This window comes from Archocentrus centrarchus, chromosome 22 (genome assembly GCF_007364275.1).
Source record: "Archocentrus centrarchus isolate MPI-CPG fArcCen1 chromosome 22, fArcCen1, whole genome shotgun sequence".
NCBI classification, from domain to species: domain Eukaryota; kingdom Metazoa; phylum Chordata; class Actinopteri; order Cichliformes; family Cichlidae; genus Archocentrus; species Archocentrus centrarchus.
In genome coordinates, this window is record NC_044367.1 from 22,150,525 (window position 1) to 22,174,233 (window position 23,709).

The 23,709-nt window shown below is 43.0% G+C and overlaps 1 protein-coding gene and 1 long non-coding RNA gene across 6 annotated transcripts in view; one reads left to right on the forward strand and one right to left on the reverse strand.

The window, feature by feature from the left end:
* actn1 (actinin, alpha 1) overlaps window positions 1-4,805 on the reverse strand; it is a 54,019-nt gene extending 49,214 nt beyond the window's left edge. For all 5 annotated transcript variants that reach the window (XM_030759177.1, XM_030759175.1, XM_030759176.1 and 2 more), the window contains exon 1: window positions 4,678-4,805. In XM_030759177.1, the coding sequence (XP_030615037.1) occupies window positions 4,678-4,785 (108 nt within the window). In that variant the 5' untranslated portion in view covers window positions 4,786-4,805. The remainder of the gene's footprint in view (window positions 1-4,677) is intronic.
* Window positions 4,806-5,161: 356 nt separating this feature from the next.
* On the forward strand, window positions 5,162-21,452 carry LOC115801391 (uncharacterized). The gene is made up of 3 exons (XR_004021753.1): window positions 5,162-5,286; window positions 17,022-17,147; window positions 21,404-21,452. It is a non-coding gene; the product is annotated as an uncharacterized LOC115801391 (long non-coding RNA).
* Window positions 21,453-23,709: the final 2,257 nt, after the last annotated feature.

Below are 23,709 nucleotides of genomic sequence, written 5' to 3' on the forward strand. Positions count from 1 at the left end.
ATAGTTTTTTCCTCCAAACAGAAAGATAGAAAGCAAGTTATATATTTCATAAATAACAGAAGACACATATATTTCTGTTAAATAAGATAACTCAGACCAGACTAATCATGGCTTTGCGCATAGCCACCCGCTAAAGGCCCATTCCAAGCTGGGAAAAACCTAACGGATGGGCTGAAAGGTATTTTCTTTTTAAGAAGAGATGTTGGATAGTATTCTGTAGGCCAAAGAAGCTGTTTAACCTGAGCAGCTCTGTTCAAGAGTGCATTATAGGCCCCGAAAAACAGCTTCTCCAAGTCCTACAGTGTCCTGGACTGTGCTCAAGTCTCATTTCTTTATATTTTGCTTCCAAGGAGCGAGAAACTTGTAATTTTTTTTTTTTTTTAAGTGGTCTTGAGCAATAGGTCTCCAGGCTTTCTGAAGGTCTTTGGATGCTTTTTTCACTCATTTTCACTTTTCACACGTTAAAGCATGACTGTGGATATATTTTCAAACTCCGGCTTTGACGATTGCACATTTTTGTGAAGAACACTGGGAGTGTTTTACATTTGTGCTGGTTGAGCAACAACTCTTCCCAGTGGACTCCAACATGCAGCCTGCGTGCGTGTGCGTGTGTTATATTATATATTTAAACACACTAAATTCACATTTGTAAATCTGTGTTGACAAACGCACCCTCACAAGTTAAAATAATGAATCTTCCCTTTTGTCGTTCATGATTTCTGCATATCTCAGTCTTATCCTGCATTTTATCCATGATTTATATAAAGCGTGATTATAAGATTTACAAATGTAAACAACCCCGTTTCCCTCATAAGTTCATTGACAAAATTACATTTTACTGGCTCAAAATATCAGTCAAGCACTACGTACACAACAGTTATAAGCACATGTGAGTTTAAGCGAAGTCCTCGGTGACACTGGTTATCCGGGCTCAATGACAGGCAGCAGCATGGAAAACATCACATGACACAGGCAGACAGTTTACTGAAAATGGAAAATAAAATGTGACACACTCTTCAGCCTGCTCATGTTTTATGTAGTGAAGAGGAGCAACATTTCAGCACATAACGCCTTCATCAGTGTGGAGAGCAGAGCTGCCTGCCACCCAGAGAGCAGAGGGTGGGTGGCTGAAGAGGGGTTTAGTCTTTTGACATGCCCCGCTTTGTCACCACCGGTCTGACACTCTTCTCCTTTTGTTAAAAAACAGGGTTTGGAAAGGTGCATCATGGGAACAGAGGAATTTGATGACAGGAAGCATTTTGTGAGGTGGCCAGAGCTGACATTACACATCCTATTATGCAATGTAGCAAACAGCTGCCAGTGTGGAACAAAACACTCATCTCTTTTTGGTTTTCTTACTAGAACTAAGACGTCACACTGTCATTCAAGTGTTGAGTCATTTTCCTGAATGCTGAAACTTGTCAGATAACATTATCAAATAAATTCCTTTTTTTGGTGGTAATGATTGATGGTTTTTAGGGCAGCAAGTAGCCAGCTGCAGATTAACAGACTGCTTGTTTAGAGACCTAAAATGTTCATGTATGGTAAAGGAAAACGGGAAAAAGCTTTAAACAGCAAATGTTTGGAATTTTTACTTCAGTTATTAAAATTGTTGCCTGTCAAATTTATTAATCAACTAATCATTGCAGCTATAATACACATTTGCAGTTACTGTGATGTTATTTCTTCCAGAAGCAGTTAAATGTCTGTATGTGGACGTAGGTCAGGATGTCAAATTTGGAAGTCTGCTGCCTGCGACAGCCACGCCCAGTACTGATTGGTCACAGTGGTGACTGATTCTCTTCACATACACTTCCTACATATGTATGACATAGAAAAGCAAGCCTGTGCAAAGCCTTCTAGCCTGCACAGCACACTAATTCACTGACATCACAATTCAGAGAAATCTATTGACCAACACACTGATTCTGCAGCTGTCAGCCACCACAAATTAGAGAGACACCACTTTTCTCCTCTTTACCTCAGAGAACAGGTATGCTCTGTGTCTGTCTGCACTTTATTGGCAAAAGTGAACAAATCATGAGATCAGAGGGTCTGATCTGCGACCTGGCTTGTACAGTCTGGCCAGGGGAATGTGGGTGTGGGTTGGGAACGCAGAATTTAGGGGTGTGTGAGATGGGAAGTAGGAGGCGGGAGGGTTACAGGCAGAACCGGTGGAACGTGCTGCAGCTCATACCCTTATAAGGACAAACCTGGACAAATTAGCTAGAGCAGTTAACACCTGAACTCCACCTTCCAGCTACAGAAAAACAAAATGACAAAAAAAATAAAAAATTAAAGGATTGTGACGATAAAGTTCATTCGGGGTGATACATAAACAATGCAACGTGTTGTAAAGGTGAGAATATGTGAGCTTTATGTAACCTCTGGCACAGGGGTGCTGAGACACCTGGGTTTGCAAAGACATTAGGATTTCAAGAGAAGATATCTTCATGCGTGGGGGTCAGGTTAAGACTTGTATCAGACTCCAAATATTTTAAGTACTCTTAGACATGCTAGGTTTGTGTGTGTGTGCCAGAGTGAATTGCAAAATAGCCTGGAAAAAAGCCCTCACCTGCACAGTGTGCTTTTTTTTTTTTTTTGTACTTTTGCACTGTTAAAATTTTAAAAGATGCTTAAACAGTAATGAACCACAAAATATGGACAGCATTAATTTGGCTGTAAAATATTTCCTGCCTAATTATCACATCTTGTCAAGCCAAAGAGTGGTCTGCATTAGTATCCAAACAACAGTGAGTTGGTATAACTCCAGTTATATTCATATGATTTCAGACTTCTGCCTGTACTGTAATAGCAAACACATTCAAATGATCGACTATCATTTCATTCCATGTTTAAATGAGCCGACCAAATTCTTAAAGGTTAAAGCCCTTAAACACTAAGATAAGAATAAAGAAAGTTTAGGGGGAGAGACTGAAAGCATGAAAGGCTTCCAAGTTATCTTGTTCATCAGCAGCAAAGCTGATTGCTGAAGCCTGGGAGGAATTTTGCATGCTTTTTGTTTCTGTGCGCACGCATGAATGTGCACACATGTGACAATTAGCCATGTCCTCCTTGGGGCACAGGCCCGCAAAGGGAGAGGGGGGCTGCTGTCCCTCTCAGTCTGTAATTGTGCCTGGACAGATCTTAACATAACTTATCAGTGCTCTCAGAGGAGACAAGAATTACATGAATAAGAAATTCCTGCTCGCTGCAGGATGATTAGATCAATGAGGGCGATGCAGGCGCAGAAATGTGCGGGTCATCACAGGCAAGCGTTTCACCACAAAACCTGACTTGTTTGTGATATGGGCTGAACTAAACAGCAAGGTGAAACTGCATCCTCCAGGCCTATGCAAACTCTCTCTTTGCTGCATGATGATTTTTTATATACTGGAAAGGGCACCAAAGGAGCAGCAGCATGAGGTAATGACCTCCTGATGTCCGAAGAAGCTCAGTCTACTGTTCACACCTGACATCAGCCCCGCATACCTTTCCTTTACTTCCCCTTTATCTGCTTTCGACCGGTAGCAGCCTGCCGATGACATAATCCAGGAAACCAGAAGTCGAGAGCTTTCGTAGAGCAAGGAAGAAAGTCGGGGAGAAGTTTTCCAACAGCAGCGAGAGGGGCCGTTTATTACCATTTTTGGGCACGCTTGCTCCCATGCAAGCCCAGCCCAAACCACAGCGCTTACTCAGATTCCACAGCGTTTTTCTTCCCCCTTTTTCAAAGCAGAGGACAAGTATGGGGAGCAGGGAGGGAAAAAGTAGCACCCGTTCTCGAAACAGACCTTTCATATTCAGTCTGGGGAACGGGCAGCTGCTGGGGGACGCGTGTAGGAGATCTGGGCTCGTTAAGACGTCTTAAAGCTCTTTATTGAAAATAAAAACTGTGTGCAGGTCGGGTTACAGAGCTCATAATCACCCAAAAGAGAAAAAAAATAACAGCTAACTCCCTGTCACTGGTAACAACACCGCAAACAACTTCCTAAAACTACTACTACGGTACTCTTTTGTTCGTGGCGCTGGAAAATGCGTAAAATCGCTAAATAAAGAGGAGTCAGTGACTTATGGTAGGGTTTACCCCCCTTCTCATACAAATACACTCCATCCCCGGGTTGTTAAGCACGGCCTAATCCACGTCGCATCGTAAGCCAGATGACAGGAGGGGCCAGGCACACACCATATGCAGTCAAGCGCATGGCTGACATCTGTTGCGCTGGAAAGGTGGCTGTCCCGTCCGCCTTGTAATTGTTTTTCTCCCCCTTTTTACTCCTTCCCTCCTGGCGCATGTAAAGTGCTGCTTCGGGACATTTTATATACGTACATAGACATGCTACGCAGGATATGTGCAAATCTTTGCGAGATCTGTAGGCGAGAAAAGTTTTGGAGCCGCAGATAAAAGTAGTCGAAGAAGCCGCACAGGTGAATTTCGCCGGGATAATGAGCCTGATAATTAAATCAAACCACTGCCAGCTGTTCTTTTTCTTTTTTTTAGGTCTCGTTGGCTCTCTTCTGGCTCCACTAATGGATCAATCTGCTACCAAAGTCGCCAAGCGCACATCCCAGCGGATATGCGGCGACTATATTAATGAGCTGCATTATTAGAGACTAATTATTATAACAGGCAACCACCCCACTTCCGCACGGGAGGTAGAAGGAAGTCAAACCCCTTACCTTTCTCTGCTGCTTCTCCCATGCAGGATCCAAGAGGAGATCCCGATCCCAGTCATCTTCTTGTTGCATATAGTCAACGTCTCCATCATAGTGATCCATATTATACATGTATTTAAAAAGCTTTATATATATAGACGCTCTCTGCTTGTCTCGTAAGTCCTCCGGTCCTCGGTGAGGTGATGTTTTTACAGCAGCTCAGTCTACTCTCCTCCAAGCATTCAAGACGGTGTGCGGATGAAATTAACGGTCCACCCCCGGCTTCCCTCTCTCTCTCTCTCTCTTTCTCGCTCTCTCTCCCTCCAACTCTGCCTCTCTTCTTCCTCTATCTGCTCTTAATTTTTTTTTTTCCAAGCAGGAGCACTCAGCCGTAAGCTGGCTGGCAGGCAGGCGGTAGGCAGGACTAGTATCAAGGAGAGACGGACGCAAAAACTTTGCTTCAGACAAATTGGAATCGATAGCACACCGAGGACTCTGATTGGACGCCTCTGGACCTCAGACCCCGCCTCCGTGAAGCAGAGTGGCTATTTGGGCCGTCAGTGGTGAGGCTTTATAACCAAGGTTGACTGCCTGGCTCGAGCCAAATATCTGTCAGCCTGTAATCAGGGCAAAGTAAGTGCAGCGCTTTAATTGATGGTGCACATGTTTAAAAAGTGATTTTTGTTATTGAAACAATTGAAGGCAGTTATCGTTCCTTAAACAAAAGTATCAAAACATTGTACAATTAAAAGCCTTGCATTCAAAGTGAAGTAGAGGAAAGTAACTTTATTCAAGTGGCTTACTGTGGGCAGGGGTGTTTTTGAATGGGGGTGGGTATATTCGATATTGAGATATTGAGAATAGAAATAAAAATCAGAAAAAGCACAATTTACCAACTTCTCATGTGAAAAGTGGAACTGCGCCTTGAACTTCGCCTTATGTTGGATAATTGTTCTGCTGGAGATGAACATATTTAGACTTTTTACTCAATTAAAGCTATAATCCTCCTTAAGTACATTAATGGTGCACAGGTTGTGTAAAGTACATAGTGTAAATGTACTGATTATGTGGAATAACACTTTCCAGAATTATATTATTGATGATACATTCAATGACTGCTTTATTGATCTCTATATCTCTATATCTCTTTAACGTTGCAGCTGTTAATAAAGCAATTAATCTGCAAAATAATAAGTAACTAAACCTTTAAAATAAATAGCATGAAGTACAAAGTACTTCACTCAAAATATTGTGTAGTAAAAGCTGAAAGCAGCGTAACGTATAGGACTTAAAGCACAAGTTTTTGGGGGGATTATAAGATTAACAGTACTGTAGTCCAATGGTTTTGGAGGGGGTGGGTTGGGGGTCATATTTGTGTTTTTTGCAGTGCATACTAATCATACCAATGGCCTTAGTTTAAATTTAAAAAGGCTGTCAACTGCTTCATATTGTTGGCTGCTGCCTCTAACTTTTTAACATAAATTTTAAAATCAAAAGTAGGCAAAGATGTTGTAAGAAGGGATATACAAAAGTGTCAAAGAGTGTCAGCTTGACAACTGTATCTATGTTTTAAGAGGACGATCATATGGCTTGTGTCTGCAAACTAGAATCATTTCTACAACTGCAAAACAAACAAGGAAGTGGTTTCAAGGAGGCCTGTATTACTTTTGTGGAGGTCTACTCAAAATTTAGGTTACTATTGAGAGCCTTTGTAACAGTTTTGATATAAGCTCACATAGTAGAATCTATTTAGCCATGAGTGTCTCTGAATTATATAAAGAATAATGTATAAAGAAAATAAAATCATTGCCAAAACTGATCCCTGTGGAACACATCATACGTGACAAATGCAAAAAGAGATGCAAAGTGTGAATGAATTAAACCACACTGGCACTGCAGGCAAAGGTGTTGTATATCAGTAAGCAGGGATAAACATAAATGGTCCCACTTAAACTATTTCTAAATAGAATTATGTAAAAAATGTTACTTTCCACTTAATCTTAACTTATAACTCATAACACAGCATACATTTCAATATTAGCAGAAGTCTTGGAGTCACAAAAGCACAAGCAGTCATCTAATTTTGAAAACTATGCCATACCTTTAAATATTGTGTAATTGTATTATTTGAAATTATTGAATTGTAATTCATACACTGACACTTACAAGGTACATTAATGTTGGCATAAGTCGGAACATTTGATAACTATTCTCACTTGGATTTGGATCTGCAAAATAACTAGAATCATGTCATAAGAGAGTATAATGCAATGTGTAATATAACGTGTGGTGCAAAGTAGCATGAAAATTAAAGTCAACATATCTCAGGTGATCAAAGTAATTGATCACCTGCTACTTAAATACAGCACGTGATCAACTAGTTTCTGATCAACACCACAATGAACAAAATATTTTGTTACTAAGTAAAAGTCCTGCATACTTATGCTGCATCCAGTATAAAAAGTATTTATTATGTGTGATATTTTTGGCATATGGAACTGGCAGCTTGCACATCTGGAAAGGCACCATCAATCCTGAAGGGTATATGCAGGTTTTAGAACAGCATATGCTCCCATCCAAATAACATCTTTTTTTTCAGGGAAGGCCTTGCATGTTTCAGCAAGACAACGTTAAAGTCCATACTGCATCTGTCACAACAGCATGGCTTCATCGCTGAAGAGTGCGGGTCCTGAACTGGTCCACCTGCAGTCCAGACCTTTCACCGACTGAAAACATTTGTTGCATCATGAAACGAAGAATATGACAGAAAAGACTCAGGACTGTTGAGCAGCTAGAAGCCTCTGTCAGACAAGAACGGGACAACATTCTTCTCCCAAAAAATCCAGCATCTGGTCTCCTCAGTTCCCAGATGTTTACAGACTGTTGCTAAAAGAAGAGGGGAATATGGCCCTATGGCCCTTTTTTGAGATGTGTTGGTGCCATCAAATTCAAAATTACCTCTTTTTTTTTTCTTAAAATTGTACATTATTGTGAATAAACTATGGGATTATGATGTTCGCAAACCATTACATTCACTTTTTATTTACATTTTACACAGTGTCACAACTTTTTTGAAATTGGGGTTGCATTTCACACTTTCTTTGTATGATTTTTTTTTTTTTTAAAAAAGCTTGTTGATTAAATTTTAAATAAGTTGATCAAAGTAATTCATCAGTGTAACCTTTGTCAACCCAAGTTATTATTCTAAGTTTAAGGAACTCATAAATGTGTAATCAAGCAGTTTTTCAGTTTAATAAACATCCAACTTTAAGGGAGCCAGGTAACAAATTATTTTAAGATAGATCCAATTGTTAATTTTTTACAGTGTACTGTACACTGTAGCATTGACTGGGTTCAGGAGCCCAAAGTGGCTTAAGAAACAATGTAAAAACTTTTGGCCCAAAATTTTTCTGAAAGTAAAGACTAACACATTTATCTGGTATTTTGTATTTTAATGAACGTTTTCTCCAAAACAAATAGTAATCAGTCCAAAGACAAAAGGGGGTCAAAGGGAACCTGTCTCCCGCCACAGTAAAGAGTATAGAAGCTGGAATAAAATGAATAGAACATAACAAGCCAAGGATAAGAACATCAATTAGAGCAAAATTAAATATTTTACAAACTACAATTAATTATCACCTTGAAGCTATGCAAATAATTTGTATATGAAGTGACAGAGTATATATTTTACATTAAAGCAAACAGAACACAAAATTAGAAGCTGCACTTATTCAACAGTCTTACTGTACTGCCCTCATCACATGCAGCGAATGCATCTAGACAGTCAGCTAAACTCTTCCTGAATATCAAGACTCTGAGGAAAGTTGCTTTCTTGTCCACAGGTTTATTGACACCAAGGAAGTGTGAAACTAAAACACACAAAAAGATACATCACTTATTCAGTCTTTGCTTTTCTTTTTAACATGTACACATACGATTAATGTGAATAAATGAAATGATTCTCCACATGAATTAGCTTCTAGTTCTTAACTGTTGCTGTTCTACACAATCTTAACTTACGCCGATAATATGTAATGATTTCCCGTGTATATATGACAATGAACTAGCGTATTTATCACGGTAGCTTGGTCTGATGATGAATCAACAGCAATACTATGACCTTACATAGAACATTCACAAATATTTTAGTTCAAACTTCACAAACCAAAAATTCTATGAACATAACGATCTACAACAAAATATCAAACATAACACCCACGATGCTACGTTCAGAGCGAAGATGTATGCAGATGTTATTGAATTGACTAAACACATGGATAACACTCAGAAATCTCACTCTCGACCTACTTCCTGGTTGAGGTCACATGACACATAGTTGGGCTGTACCTCTTAAAGGGACAGTCACATATACAGATACACCCACTAAAAAACACTCAACAGCACACTCCCCGCCTGGCGTGATCTCACGCCACTGCTAGATTACAACAGTTCTTAGCCATCTGGAGAGAAGAGAAGCACTCTCTCAGTGACAGGCCTGAGAAAGACTGAAGAACCTCCTGCTTTGCAGACCTTCACCTCAACTTTCCGGACTTTGTCGTCTTTGCTCGGGAAAGTCTGCGTCACAAATCCAAGAGGCCATTCTTTTCTTGGCGACTGAATGTTCTTAAGGAGTACGACACTTCCTGTTTTGATGTCTGGATGAGCTACCAGCCGCTTTCTGCGTGGTTGCAGTGTTGGGAGAAACTGTTTCCGCCATCGGTCCCAGAAGGTGTTAGACAAATGCTGGACCTGGCGCCACTGGTGCTTGTAAAGGTCCGAAGCTCCAAACTCTCCTGCAGGTGCTGGAACGATGTTTATCTTCTGAGTGAGTAAAGCAGCAGGCGTCAGGATGAATGAGTCATCAGGGTCAGTCGTCACAGGAACCAGAGGTCTGGCGTTGACGATTGCTGCAACCTCCGACATGAAAGTTGTCAGCACTTCGTGGGTAAGTTTGTCTTTCATCTGGATGAACATAGAGTCAAGAATCCTTCTTGCAAGACCAATCATCCTCTCCCAAGTTCCGTCAAAATGAGAGGCGTGAGGAGGATTGAAAGTCCACACGCAGCCTTGATCTGACAGGTAAGTTTTCACTGTGGTACTGTCAATGTTGGAAGGTATTTTCATCTCCTTACAAGCACCAATGAAGTTGGTGCCACAATCCGAGTAGATGTGCTTGACTGGTCCGCGAACTGCAATGAATCGCCTGAAGGCATTGATAAAGCTGGATGATTCAAGGGATTCAATTACTTCAATGTGAATGGCTCTCACACTCATACAAGTGAATATCACAGCCCAGCTTTTGCTGTGTGCAAGACCACCTCTAGTCCGTCGTGAACAGATGATCCAAGGACCAAAAACATCAAGTCCAACATGTGTAAAAGGAGGATCTGAAGACAGGCGAGCTGCTGGGAGGTCAGCCATTTTCTGAACACTAACAGGAGCTCTAAGACGTCTGCAAATCACACACTGATGGATGACCCTGCTCGTTTTCCTCTTCCCACCAATTATCCAGAAGCCGGCTGACCGAATGGCACCTTCAGTAAAGAGTCGGCCTTGGTGCTGTACCTGCTCGTGGTGGTGTCGGATGAGCAAATATGATGTTGTCCTGGTATAATCACTGGAGTTTTCTCACTTTGACCCAGGTTGGAATGTTGAAGGTGACCTCCAACCTTTAACAGACCATCAGTGGCAACAAAGGGGTCCAAGTTCTTCAGAGGGCTGTTTTGAGGAATCTTTTTCTGTTCCTGGATGCACTTGATCTCCTGGCAATAGGTCTCCTCTTGTACTGTTTTAATGATGATGGCTGAAGCTTGATTCCTCTCCTCAACACTGATATCTGCCTTGCAGTAATGCCAGCCTCTACAGGAGTCACTTCTGGCTACCTTGACATGGAAAAGATGTGCTATGTGCACAAGGCGGGCCATCGCATAGGTGAGTGACTTCCAGGAAGAAAACCTGGCAAATCGTTGGGAACCCAGATGTTCAGGGGATGTGGTTGTGCTCAAGGTAGATGCTAGAGGTCGCACATCTGGATCTATGTCTGGCTCAACCAGATCGTATCTTCTCTCAGAGACCACTAGCTCAGGTAAGTACAGAAACTTAGGTCCAACCAACCAGTTGGTATGGATGAGTTGGCCAGTAGCAACAAAACGAGTTGCATGATCTGCTGGGTTCTGATCTGAGGGTACGAAGTACCATTGGTTTGGATTAGATGATCTTCTGATCCGTAGTACCCGATTGCTGACATAGACGTAGAACCGTCTGGTTTCGTTATGGATGTAGCCCAGGACCACTTTACTATCCGTATAGTAAGATACAGTGTCGAGCTGAAAGTTCAGTTCTGTGGACACTAGGTCAGCTAGCTCGATGGCAAGCACTGCTGCACAGAGCTCCAATCTGGGAATTGTATGCTCTGGACGTGGGGCTAGCCTGGCTTTGCCCATGACAAATCCAATCTGATTGCAACCTCCAGTGTCTGTGACTTTCAAATACGCTACCGCAGCAATAGCCTTAATCGACGCATCACAGAAGACACACAACTCTTTCCTGGCAGCTGCTGAAGGTGACATTCTGGTGTATAATCTGGGAATCGAAAGGTGAGAGAGTTCAGTCAAAGATACTCTCCACGCTAACCAGGCTTCCTCCCTTTCCTTTGGTAGAGGTGCGTCCCAATCTCCACTACCTTGAGTGAGCTCTCTTAAGATTGCCTTGCCTTGGATAGTGATTGGTGCTGCAAACCCAAGAGGATCGTAAAGACCATTGATGGTAGATAAGACTCCACGTCGGGTGTAAGGCTTCATCTCCTCTGTGACACTGAAATGGAAACAGTCTGTCTGGAGGTTCCAACCGAGTCCAAGACTGCGTTGCATTGGAAGGTGATCGACATCAAGGTCTAGCTCTTTCAAATCGCTGGCCCGATCAGATGGAAGAAAAGCCTCCATGACCTCCTTGCTATTTGCAGCGACCTTGTGCAGTCTCAGATTTGACTTCGAGAGTACATCTTGTGTTGAGCAGGCTGATGGCAGCCTCAGTTGTGGGTAGAGACTTCAGCCCGTCATCTACATAGAAGTCATGCATCACAAAATGCTGAACATCATGGTTGACATGGAACTCACCACCTTGAACAGACTGGTGCAGACCGTTGATGGCCACTGCAGGAGAGGGGCTATTGCCAAAGACGTGGACCCTCATATGATAATCGACAATGCCTTTGTCATTGTCTTCAAACCAAAGGAAACGTAAGAAGTTCCTGTCCTCCTCTTTGACTAGAAAGCAGTAGAACATCTGCTCGATGTCTACCATGAAGGTAATTGCTTCTTCTCTGAAGCAGATCAGAACTCCGAGGAGCGTATTGTTCAAATCCGGTCCAGTTAGCAGCACATCATTGAGGGATATGCCATTGAACTGGGCACTCGAATCGAAGCCAACCCGGATTTGTTTCGGTTTTCTCGGGTGGTAAACACCGAATGTGGGTAAGTACCACCTTTCTTGTTCTTCGCTGAGTGGAGGAGACATCACAAACAGATGACTCCTCCAAGCATGCTGGAAGGTGTTCGTTGGCTGGGAATCCGCCATAACTTTCCTTAACATGAAAACACATTTGGACATGGTCGGAAAAGTGAGGGGCGTCCAATATCAGAGACAGTGGTGAAGAAGGTGCAAACTGTTGATGGCTTGTGCACGTTGCCCAGGCATACATTGCCGACTATCACCCACCCCAAGTCCAACTTCTGCGCGTAAGGTGAGTTGTGAGTGCCGTTCACCTGTTTGCGGACTTTGTGAACACGAAGCATGTCATGGCCCAGAAGAAGCATGATTGGGGCATTTGGATCGGCCTCTGGGATCAGGTGTGCCAATGACTTTAAATGAGGATGGTGGAATGCCACATCGGGAGTTGGAATCTTGTCTCTGTTGTTCGGGATGTCATTACACTCTATAAGACATGGTAATGGGAGGCGAACAGTTCCATCCAGAGATTCCACTTCGTAGCCCGAAGCCCTTCTTCCCGATACTTGCTTCACTCCAGCACATGTTCTCAAAGTGTAAGGAGAACTTGAACTTGTGTCGCTGAAGACTTCGAAGAACAATGAGGTAACTAGCGATCGGTTGCTTTGTTCATCTAAGATGGCGTAGACTCTCTTAGCCTTGTCTCTTGACCCAGATGGATAAACCTTTACAAGGCTTATTTTGTAACACGACCTCTCAGCAAGGAAAAATGTGACTACTTGTCGGGTCCACGCAGCCCAGAATGTTGTGACTAAACTGTTGCGTCCTTGTGCGTTTCCGGCTACTTTATCAGTGAGAGAATAACAATCAAAGGAAAGGAATAATAATCAAAGCATCAATATAAGGACTCACAACTGTCAGCAAATTCCTGGTAGGAGACTGCTGCAACTATCAGGATGGATGTGAAGGAATGAAGAAAGTGAAAAAAAACAGGGACAAATATGTTTGCAGCCAAAAAACTGAGCACAAAGAGCGAGGACCAAAAAAGAAGTCCCAGCCTGCGCCGCATATAAAACACCTGCACACGACCACAAGGTAATTAACACACACAATCCAGCTACACAAGCATAAATGTGGACATGAGGTCGGCAACTTCCGTAGGTTATGTACAGAGGCCGCAAAGAAACTGCAAGTTTAATTAGCGAGCATCTAACCAAGCTAGCTCCAAAACAGAAGCAGCTTCGGGTGGTGAGAACATCAGGATGCAGCCGGAATTGAGCTTTGACTCCTTCAAAGAGTTTGTTTTTGTCAAACACCACATGTAGGTGTTGTTAATCTACTGCACTGATGCTGAAGTTTACTGTGGAGTTTATTGTAGAATTTATTGAGTTTGGGAATTCATGTTTTTCTTTGTTTCTCCCTTTTGATGTTCATGTGTGTCCTTAATATTACACACATTTAGCATGTCTTGTGAACAGTTGGTTGTTGAATATATTTCTTTAAACGGTATCTTTTGTCAAGTTTTCATTACACAATAGTCACTTTTGGGCCTTGAATCTTGCACCTGATTAGGTATGAAAATACTAAAACTAATACTGAAACTAACTAAAACTAAGCATGAAACCAAAAATAAAAACGAGAAAAAACACTCTGAAAACTAATTAAAACTAACTGAATTAGAGAAAAAAAAGTAAAAACTAACTAAAACTAAACTATAATGTAAAATCCAAAACTATTATAACCCTGGTTGGGAGCACGAACTGCAGCCAGAGAGGCGGATCGGACTGTCTTCACGGAGCTTCTGATCGATTTCTTGGTAAAATGACACTGTATAAGACTTGCTGGCAAATTAATTTGTTCCCATGCCATGGAGGGGGAACACAATATTTTGGATGGCTGAAATATTTCGTTCCCCCCGTGTAACTTTGGCAAATAAAAAGCAAATGTTTTCATATTCACAGGAGCTGTTGTTCTTAATGAGAGGAATAAACGCTGTAAAAGATTTTACCGAGAAATTGATCAGAAGAGCTGTGAAGACTGTCGGATAGCCTCTCTGTCTGCGCTCTCCCGACACGGGGAACAGAATTTTGCACAACACCGGAAATGGAATTCTACGTCATCACTTAACAACCGGATAGGCTATTGATGACGTTGAACTAAATAACGTTGGTAAAAAAACAAAAAAAAAAACCCAAAACGATTTTTTTGAATCCACGAAGAAGAACCACCACCAACCTTGCCCGCGACTGCTCGTGATTAGTTAATATTGTGTTTTTATAATTTGTAATTGTGCTTAGTTAATGTCGTTGTGTTTTTGTTAATGTTGTTGTGTTTTTGTAATTTGTAATTGTGCTTAGTTAATGTTGTTGTGGTTTGCACTTCAGGGCCAACGTAATTTTACGGCGGATATTTCCATGTCAGCAATGAATCCCAGTGGGAAAGGTAGCCCAATCAAACCTATAATTTTTCGTTGTTCACCTAAAATGCGTAAAATTCGGCCAAACGCTGCTATGATAACTCGATGTTAGGCATTTAAAGAAGCTCTAAGCATGATACGTGAACGCTGAGGTAAAGAAATTGCAGCTCTAAAAACAACTTAAAAAGCTGATCAAAGAGGCTTCTGGTGTCATGGCGTAGAAAGGAAGACGTGCCTGGTGATCGCTCCTCGAAATAATTATAAATACCCCACTATAAACTCGAAAGACTTAAGGATAAGTACTTTATTAACACAAAGAAGGGGTGAAGAAGAGCTCAAGTGGCCAAGAAAACGCAACAATGCCAAAATCACAAGATAAGAACAATCCGCCGACAAAAGCTAGCAACACAGCGAGACTAGCAACAGCTAGCCCTGGAGCTAGCGTGACAACAAGTGACCTGCTAAAAGCTATTGGAGACCTCAAGGCAGATATAAAGGAAGACAACGGTAATCTAAGGAAAGATATTAAAACGTTACACCAGGAAATGAGCAACAAACTTGACAACCTCACTAAAGAGATGCAAGTTTTGACAGAAAGAATGGATGAGGCGGAGACTCGCGTGGGACATGCTGAAGACGTAACAAGGGAGTTGGCCGAAGCGTTAATCGCGAGCATTGAACGACAAAAATCCAATCAAGACAAACTGACCGATCTTGAATCCAGGTCCAGAAGGAACAATATTCAACTGTTTGGGGTGAGAGAAGGAGAGGAAGGGAAATCAGTGACTCAATTCATCGTGAACCTTCTCAAGCAGGAGCTCTCACTACCAGCTGACTTAGATCTGAAAATCCAACGGGCGCACTGTGCACCGGCAGAGAAACCCTCCCCAGGAGCACCACCGAGACCAATAGTGGTTAACTTGCAGGAATTTATGACAAAAGAAATGGTGCTGAAAGAAGCTTGGAAAAGAGGGCGGATCAAGTTGAACGACCAGAAAATTTATTTTGACCATGACTACGCCACTGAGATCATCAAAAAAACGCAAAGAGTATCAAACAGTAAAGAAATGCTTAAAGGATAACGGCATACGATTTCAAACACCCTACACAAACATACGCATACACTGGGAGAACGGAGTCCGCACATACAACAGTGCGCACGAAGCTGGCCTCGAGTTACGGAAACGAGGGCTGAAAGTGGAGAAGCAGACGATGAGGGTGGAGAAGAACGACTCGGAAACCCGACTACGGGAGATCCTGGGATGGGAACGGAGGTCTCAACACCAGCGCTCAGCTGTCTCGGTGTAAGCGGCGCTCCTCACTAGCATTAGCAGCATTAGTGCTCCGTCGTCTTTTTGTGGGTTTATTGGTGGCTGGCAAACCAACATAGAACTGCATTACCGCCACCTTCTGGACTGGAGTATGAATCGCGCGCGCGCACACAGAGATTCTAAAAAGCTCTCCGTCCCTGCGATGGGTTTCCTTTCACACAGAGTGGATCATCGCTAGAGTTGCCACCTGTCTCGTAACATACAGAACCCCGTATGTTACGGGACTCCGTGGAATACGGCTCCGTAACATGCAGGGGTCCCGTACTTTATGGGACAGGTGGCAACTATCGCTGACATGCACTTCCACACCTCCACTGCTCTCTGTGTGTCTGTGTGTGTTGTGCTCGCTGGGAATTTCAGCTGTTATTTATTATTTTTGTCTTTACTTCAGCTGTAGCTACCAGAACTGGTTTGCTAGTGACCACAGGCCATTAGCACTAGCGATGGTTCGGTACCGGAAGGCCCGGCCCCCCAGGACCGAGGAGCTCCGTCAAAATATTTTTTTATACTTGAATCCCTTATTAGTGACTAAATATAGACCTGCAGTAGAAACGTATTTTCGAGAATGCTTGTGAATACAAAGCGTTACAACATTACTCACACATGCGCCATGGCTCCCGCAGCCACTAGTTTTTCAAAACACTCATAGCAGGCAGCGGTTTTAACTGCGCAAGCGCAAAGAGACAGTGAGCTCAAGTAGTGCAAAAGGAAACGTTTTTCCAGCGTCCAAAACAGCAGCTTTTTCTTTTAGTAACCACCATTAAATATGTGAAACAGCTGGAGGTCCTTCATCAAGCACCTGATCAGCAAGTGTTAAGGTGAAGAAAAGAGAACTTTGTAGCTGCTCCATCCACCGCTGCTTGTTCACGGGCGAAAAACTGCAGTACGGAAGTTAAAATATGCAGATAAACTGTTAATAAAAAAAGTATTTCTTATCCGATTAATCGATGGAATAATCGATAGAATACTCGATTACTAAAATAATCGTTTTATGCAGCCCTAGTCTCAGCTGAATCTGGTTGATCTGGCAGGGTCTGAGAGACAGAAAGACACACACACACACACAGAGGGCTTGAGACTGAAGGTAAAGCTTTGTGCCTGAATGCCATTACACTGTTGTACTGCATTTGGTTTCTGGTCTATATCAGCTGTTTTCTTCACTGCTTCTCTTTCAGGAGGCCGGCAATATCAGTCGCTCCCTCATGTGCCTTGGCCAAGTGATCATGGCACTCGTGGACGTGTCTAATGGGAAGAACCGCCACATCTGCTACAGGAATTCAAAGCTCACTTTTCTTCTCAGGGTAAGTGTAGATGCTAATACATTTTGGTTTTGGGATGCCCCAGGTAGGGCAATAAGATAGGTTCAAAGTTTGTTGCAGGGGCATCAAGCTAATTGTAGGTCAGGGACCACATATAGCCCAAAATTGATCTCAAGTAGGGCCGAGAGTAAAATCTTTTTTTTTTTTACCTACATGAAAAAACATCCACCCATTTTATTAAGTGTGAGGAAGTATGAGTACATTCTGAAAACATGCGCATTTTACCGAAATCTTGATGAACAGCCTGAGATGTCCTCAGAAAAATAATATGTCTTAGTTACTCCACAGTGAGTCTAAATAAATAGATAGAAGTAGGTGCCACATCTTTAGGATGAAAACTATTTGTTTAAATGTAAAAGTTATTTATCCTCCTCATCCTGGCTTTGCATCACTACACCAAAATAGCAATGTGTTCTATTATGCTACAGTTTTCACACTTTGCAAAGTCATCCAGCGGGCCAAATTGTACCCTCCCGGGGGCCAAATCTGTCCCCCCTGGGCTGCATGTTTGACACCGGACACTTGTTTTAATGGTCTTTAGGATGACTGCACAGTATAATTTCTGCTATCACCTAAGCCTGCTAACCAGCCAATAGGAATGCAGCAATGCTATACTGTGGGGAGAAAAAAACAAATAAATGGAATAGACAGAAGTAAAATAAACAAATGAGATTCCAACAAATAAGAACATCTAGTTTATTTGTAATTTGTCCTCCAGCTGTTAGTATGACTTATGTCAGGGAGGCCGTAGCATGGAAACAAATAGCAGAGGAATTGCAGATATGCACCATGGCCTAAGAGTCAGGTATTTTCATTGTGTTGTAGGGTCTTACCTTGCAAACTTAACATCCTAAGTTGCAGAGTATGGATTATAATGAATATATAAAACTTCTAAAATCTCGCATTGTGTAGGCACCTTCTGCATCAATTTATGTGAAATTAAAGATATAGTATTTCATGTTTAGCGTCGGAGGAGGGGATGCAGAGCTGGAGCGAAGTACCGGGAGAGGAGGAGACGGTACAAACCGAGCATTCCATCTATTCTCATGGGTAACGTAAGATCTTTACCCAACAAGATGGAAGAGCTGGCGGCGCTAACCAGACTGCAGTGGGAGTACCAGCAGAGCAGCCTCCTGCTGTTCACGGAGACTTGGCTCACGGACCACACACCGGACTCCGTAGTAACATTGGAGGGCTTTCAACTGGTGAGAGCGGACCGGAGCATGCGGGAGAGTGGTAAGAGGAGAGGTGGGGGACTGGCGATGTACGTTAATGAGAGATGGTGTAACCCAGGACACATCACTGTGAAGGAGCAGCGCTGTACCAAAGACATTGAACTGTTAGCGGTTAGCGTTCGGCCATACCACCTGGCCCGGGAGTTTTCACATGTTATTGTGTTAACTGTTTACATCCCGCCGTCGGCCGACGCTACAGCAGCCTGTGAGGACATCCACACCACCGTCTCTCAGTTACAGACGGCACATCCGCAGTCCCTGATTATCATCTCTGGGGACTTCAACCATGCCTCACCTTCTTCCACTCTCCCTAACTTCACCCAATATGTTGACTGCCACACAAGGGACAATAAAACTCTAGACCTGCTGTTTGCTAACACAAAGGAGGCTTACAGCTCATCACCTCTACCCCCGCTTGGCCACTCAGACCACAACCTGGTCATTCTTCACCCCACCTACACCCCCATTGTGAAGAGGAAACCCCCCACCAAGAAGACAATAAGACTGTGGTCTGAGGACTGCAGTGAGGCCCTGAGAGACTGTTTTGAATGTACAGACTGGCAGGAACTCTGCAGGCCTCACGGTGAGGACATCGACGCCCTCACCCACTGCATCACAGACTACATGAACTTCTGTGTGGAGAACACTGTGCCAACCAAGAAGGTACGGTGCTTCTCCAACAATAAACCGTGGGTGACCCCAGAGCTGAAGGCCCTGCTGAACGAGAAGAAGAGGGCCTTCAGATCTGGAGACAAGGAGGAACTGAGGAGAGTGCAAAAGGATGTAAAATACAAGATCCGGAGAGGCAAAGAGAGCTTCAGGAGGAAGATGGAGGAACAGCTCCAACATAACAAAGTCCGAGAAGTCTGGAGAAACATGAAAAAAATCTCTGGCCACTTTGAGGACAATGGAGGAGCCACAGTGTCTGCTGACCGGGGGTGGGCTAACAACTTGAATCTGTTTTTCAATAGATTTGACTCTGGGTCGTTGACCACCTCCCCCACCCCTCAGCTCCCATCTGCCCCCTTCTCTATGCTGACCCCCCTCTCTCCTGGTGCAATGCTATCATTGCCTGCACTCTCCTCACCCTCACCTACAGCGGAGCCAGCCCCATCACCCACCCCAACCCAGCCTCACATCCACCTCACAGCTGATCAGGTGAGAAGTCAGCTCAGGAAGACGAAGATCAGGAAGGCAGCGGGTCCAGATGGAATCAGCCCCAGAGTGCTCAGGGATTGTGCAGACCAGCTCTGTCAGGTGGTCCTGCACATCTTCAACCTGAGCCTGAATCTGGAGAGGGTCCCTGAACTGTGGAAGACTTCCTGCATAGTTCCAGTGCCAAAGATCGCACAGCCCAGGGAGTCCAACCACTACAGACCTGTGGCCTTGACTTCTCACCTGATGAAGACCATGGAGAGGCTCATCCTGCACCACCTCCGCCCACTGGTGAGCTCAGCGCTGGACCCCCTGCAGTTCGCCTACCAGCCTGGCATCGGGGTGGACGATGCCGTCATCTACCTGCTGCACAGATCCCTCTCTCACCTAGAGCAGGCAGGGAACACTGTGAGGGTCATGTTCTTTGACTTCTCCAGTGCTTTCAACACCATCCAGCCTGCACTGTTGAGAGGGAAGATGGAGGGAGCCGGAGTGGACAGGCAGCTGACGGCATGGATCATCGACTACCTCACCAACAGACCACAGTATGTGAGGTGCCATGACTGTGTGTCTGATGTAGTAGTCTGCAGCACGGGGGCGCCACAGGGCACTGTCCTCTCACCCTTCCTGTTCAGTCTGTACACCTCAGATTTCAGGTACAATTCAGACCATTGCCACCTACAGAAGTTCTCAGATGATACGGCCATCATCGGATGCGTATCAGATGGGAACGACCAGGAATACAGGGGTGTCATCAGTGACTTTGTCGGCTGGTGTGAGAACAACGCACTCCAAATCAACGCCAGCAAGACGAAGGAGATGATCATAGACTTCAGGAGGAAGCCACCCCCTACAGCACTGGTGAACATCCAGGGAAAGGACATTGAGACAGTGGTCTCCTACAAGTACCTGGGTGTTCATCTCAATAACAAGCTGGACTGGAGTACAAACACAGACGTCCTGTATAAGAAGGGCCAGAGTCGACTACACCTGCTGAGGAGACTGAGGTCCTTTGGTGTCTGCAGGACTCTGTTAAAGACCTTTTATGACTCAGTGGTAGCATCTGCCCTTTTCTACGCAGTGGCCTGCTGGGGGGGTGGATGCACCGAAAGGGACAGGAGCAGGATCGACAAACTGGTGCGGAGGTCTAGCTCTGTGTTGGGATGTCCTCTGGAGTCTGTGATGGTGATGGGTGAGAGGAGGATGTTAGCAAAGCTGACATCCATCATGGACAACCCCCATCACCCTCTTCATGAGACCGTGGGTGAGCTGAGCAGCTCCTTCAGTCAGAGACTGAAACATCCTCGCTGCAGGAAGGAGCGCTTTCGCAGGTCATTCATCCCAACAGTAGTTAGACTGTATAACACATCATAATGTCTTGAGTCACTTGGACACTTTACCTCCACTGCCATCACTTTATCCATACAGTCAGATACATTTTATTTATTACACTCACCCATATAATGCATACCGTGTATGCTGTGTACCTTACCGGCTACAAATGTATATAATATTTTGATATCTTTATATAGTGTTTTGACGTGTGTGTGTATATGTGTGTATATGTAAATGTGGGTATTGACACTGATATATATATTTATGTATATAGTGCTTATGTATATGTGTATAGTTTTTTGCTATTTTATTCTATTTTATTTTATTCTATTGAATTTTAGTTTTTAGTTTAGTTATTTGTTCTTACTCATCCTTTTCATTTTTTCTCTGTATTGAGCTGCTGTAATGCACAAATTTCCCCGTCGTGGGATTATTAAAGTTTTATCTTATCTTATCTTATCTTAATGTTCAGTGACATGTAGTTTAACAATTTGATTGTTACTCTTATTTCAGAACTCCCTTGGAGGCAATGCCAAGACTTGCATCATAGCCAACGTGCACCCTGGTTCAGAATATTTTGGAGAAACCTTGTCCACCCTGCAATTTGCCCAGAGAGCAAAGTTGATCAAAAATAAGGTATAAATCATCGAACAGAGCTAAATGTTATTACAATGAACTAGAAAAAGCATTTCCTGAAGAAAATGCACTGTGAATGCTGCATGCTGAAAGATTGGAGCTGAAATGCCAGGAAATGCTTCAGAGCTGAATTCTGATTGGCTGAAAGAGTTAAAGCAGCTGAAAAATGCTGAAAATGAATTTGAAATGCAAAACAGCTGAAATTGTCAAGAAAGTAGCTAAATTAAACTCGATTTTCTTAAAGGGCAGAAAAAAAGCCTGAAGAAATTTTAACTGCAGCTGAAGAAAAACCATAAAAGACATTGAAATGGGTAAAATGGGCCACCATGAGTGAGATGGCTATGGCAGCTGATGGCCATTTTTCCTGTTCAAGTTTGTGTAACATAAGTGCAGTTCCTATGTGCAACCAGTAGGTGAGCACAGGGATAGCAAAGAGTTAGATGATATCTTTTTTCTTTAACTCAAGCTTGTTTAATTACCACTCAATATAAAGAGTTGTGAAAGATAAAGAAAAATGCCTGGAGACATTTAAACTGCAGCTGAAGAAAAACCAGAAAAGATATTGAAAGGGCATCACCATGACTCAAGTGGCTATGGCAGCAGATGACCATGGTCCATTTTTCATGTGTAAGGTGTTCTCACTTTGTCTAAATTAAATGCAGCTTCTCTGTGTAAGCAGTAGGTGATCACATGAATTGCCAGAAACTACAAGGACTTCAATTGTAGCTTGCCAATATATCAATGAATTTGACAAGTTTTAAATGGCAAGAATCAGCCTGAAGATATTTAAACTGGAGTTGAAGAAAAACCGTAAAACATATTGAGAAGTTAAATCCAAGTTTAGTACTGTAGTTTAATGTCTTGCAGCTGAAGGCTTTCAGCTGAATTGCTGTCATTCCTGAAATATTTGGGAATCTTGTTGAAAATGTTAAAATAAACTGAATGATTCTCCTAAACACGAAGGAGAATGAAAGTGCAGAAAATTGTGGACAGAATGAATGTAAAATTGTGGCAGCCAATGGGAGGAGCCACAGAAGCAGGGACTTATGGGAGTGTTTATGCTGATGTTTGGGAGTTTTAGTTATTGGTCTTTATCAGTTATTCAGTGATGTTTTGTTGGTTTCACTGTGATTGTTGGTTTGTGATGTCAATGTGTGGTTATTGAGGGTGGCTGATAATGGGCCACCATGAGTCAGATGGCTATGGCAGCTGATGACCTCTGGCCATTTTTCCTGAGCATGCTCTTATGACATTGTGTCATTAATGCTACTGCTTCTCTGGTTAACCACTAGAGTGAGCATTGTCACAGCAAAAAGCAACAAGCCTTTTTTTCTTGTTCAGCGGGAGTTTGCTCAAGTGTCAATATAAAAGGTTTTAAAGTGTCAAAAATGGCTGGAAGAAATAAACACACACTGAAACTTTGTCCTAAACATGAAGGAGAAAGAAGGTGCAGAAAACTGTGGAAAGAATAAGTATAATATCATTGAATATGAAAAGATTTAAAGTTCAAAACTCAATGGAAAATCTTTTAAGTTTAGGATAAAGTGGGACTTGAACCTGTTCTGTCTGCTTCTTGTGCATTCATGGTTCCTGTTTCTACCACTGAGCCAACAGGAGTCCCACACAAGCAGTGAGGTTTGCATGCATACATATTGGAGAGCTCTCCCAAGCTGAATGCTTGTAAATGCGCCAATTGAAAACACCTGCCAGGTGCACTGCCTACCTGCTGAGGTGCATGCACTCTTGGCTTTATTTTAAAGCTTAAATGGTGTCTCTAGCTGAAGGTATGCTGAAGTTATCACATTTCAAAGCACAGCTGAACAGCTGGATAGCTAAACAGCTGAAAGGCTTGGCTTTATTTTAAAGCCTAAATGGTGTCTCTAGCTGAAATGCCAGGAAATGCTCCAAAGAGCTTAAATCTGGCTGAAAGAGTTTAAGCTGGTGAATGAATGCTCAATGGAAAATTTTTAAAGTTTGGAGTAAAGTGGGACTTGAACCTGCTCTGTCTGCTTCTTGTGCATTCACGGTCCCCTTTTCGACCACTGAGCCAACAGGATAGTCACAGGAGGATTGAGGTTTGCAAGCATACATATTTGAGAGCTCTGCCAAGCTGAATGCTTGTAAATGCACTAACTGAAAACACCTGCCAGGTGCACTGCTTAGCTGCTGAGATGCATGCACTC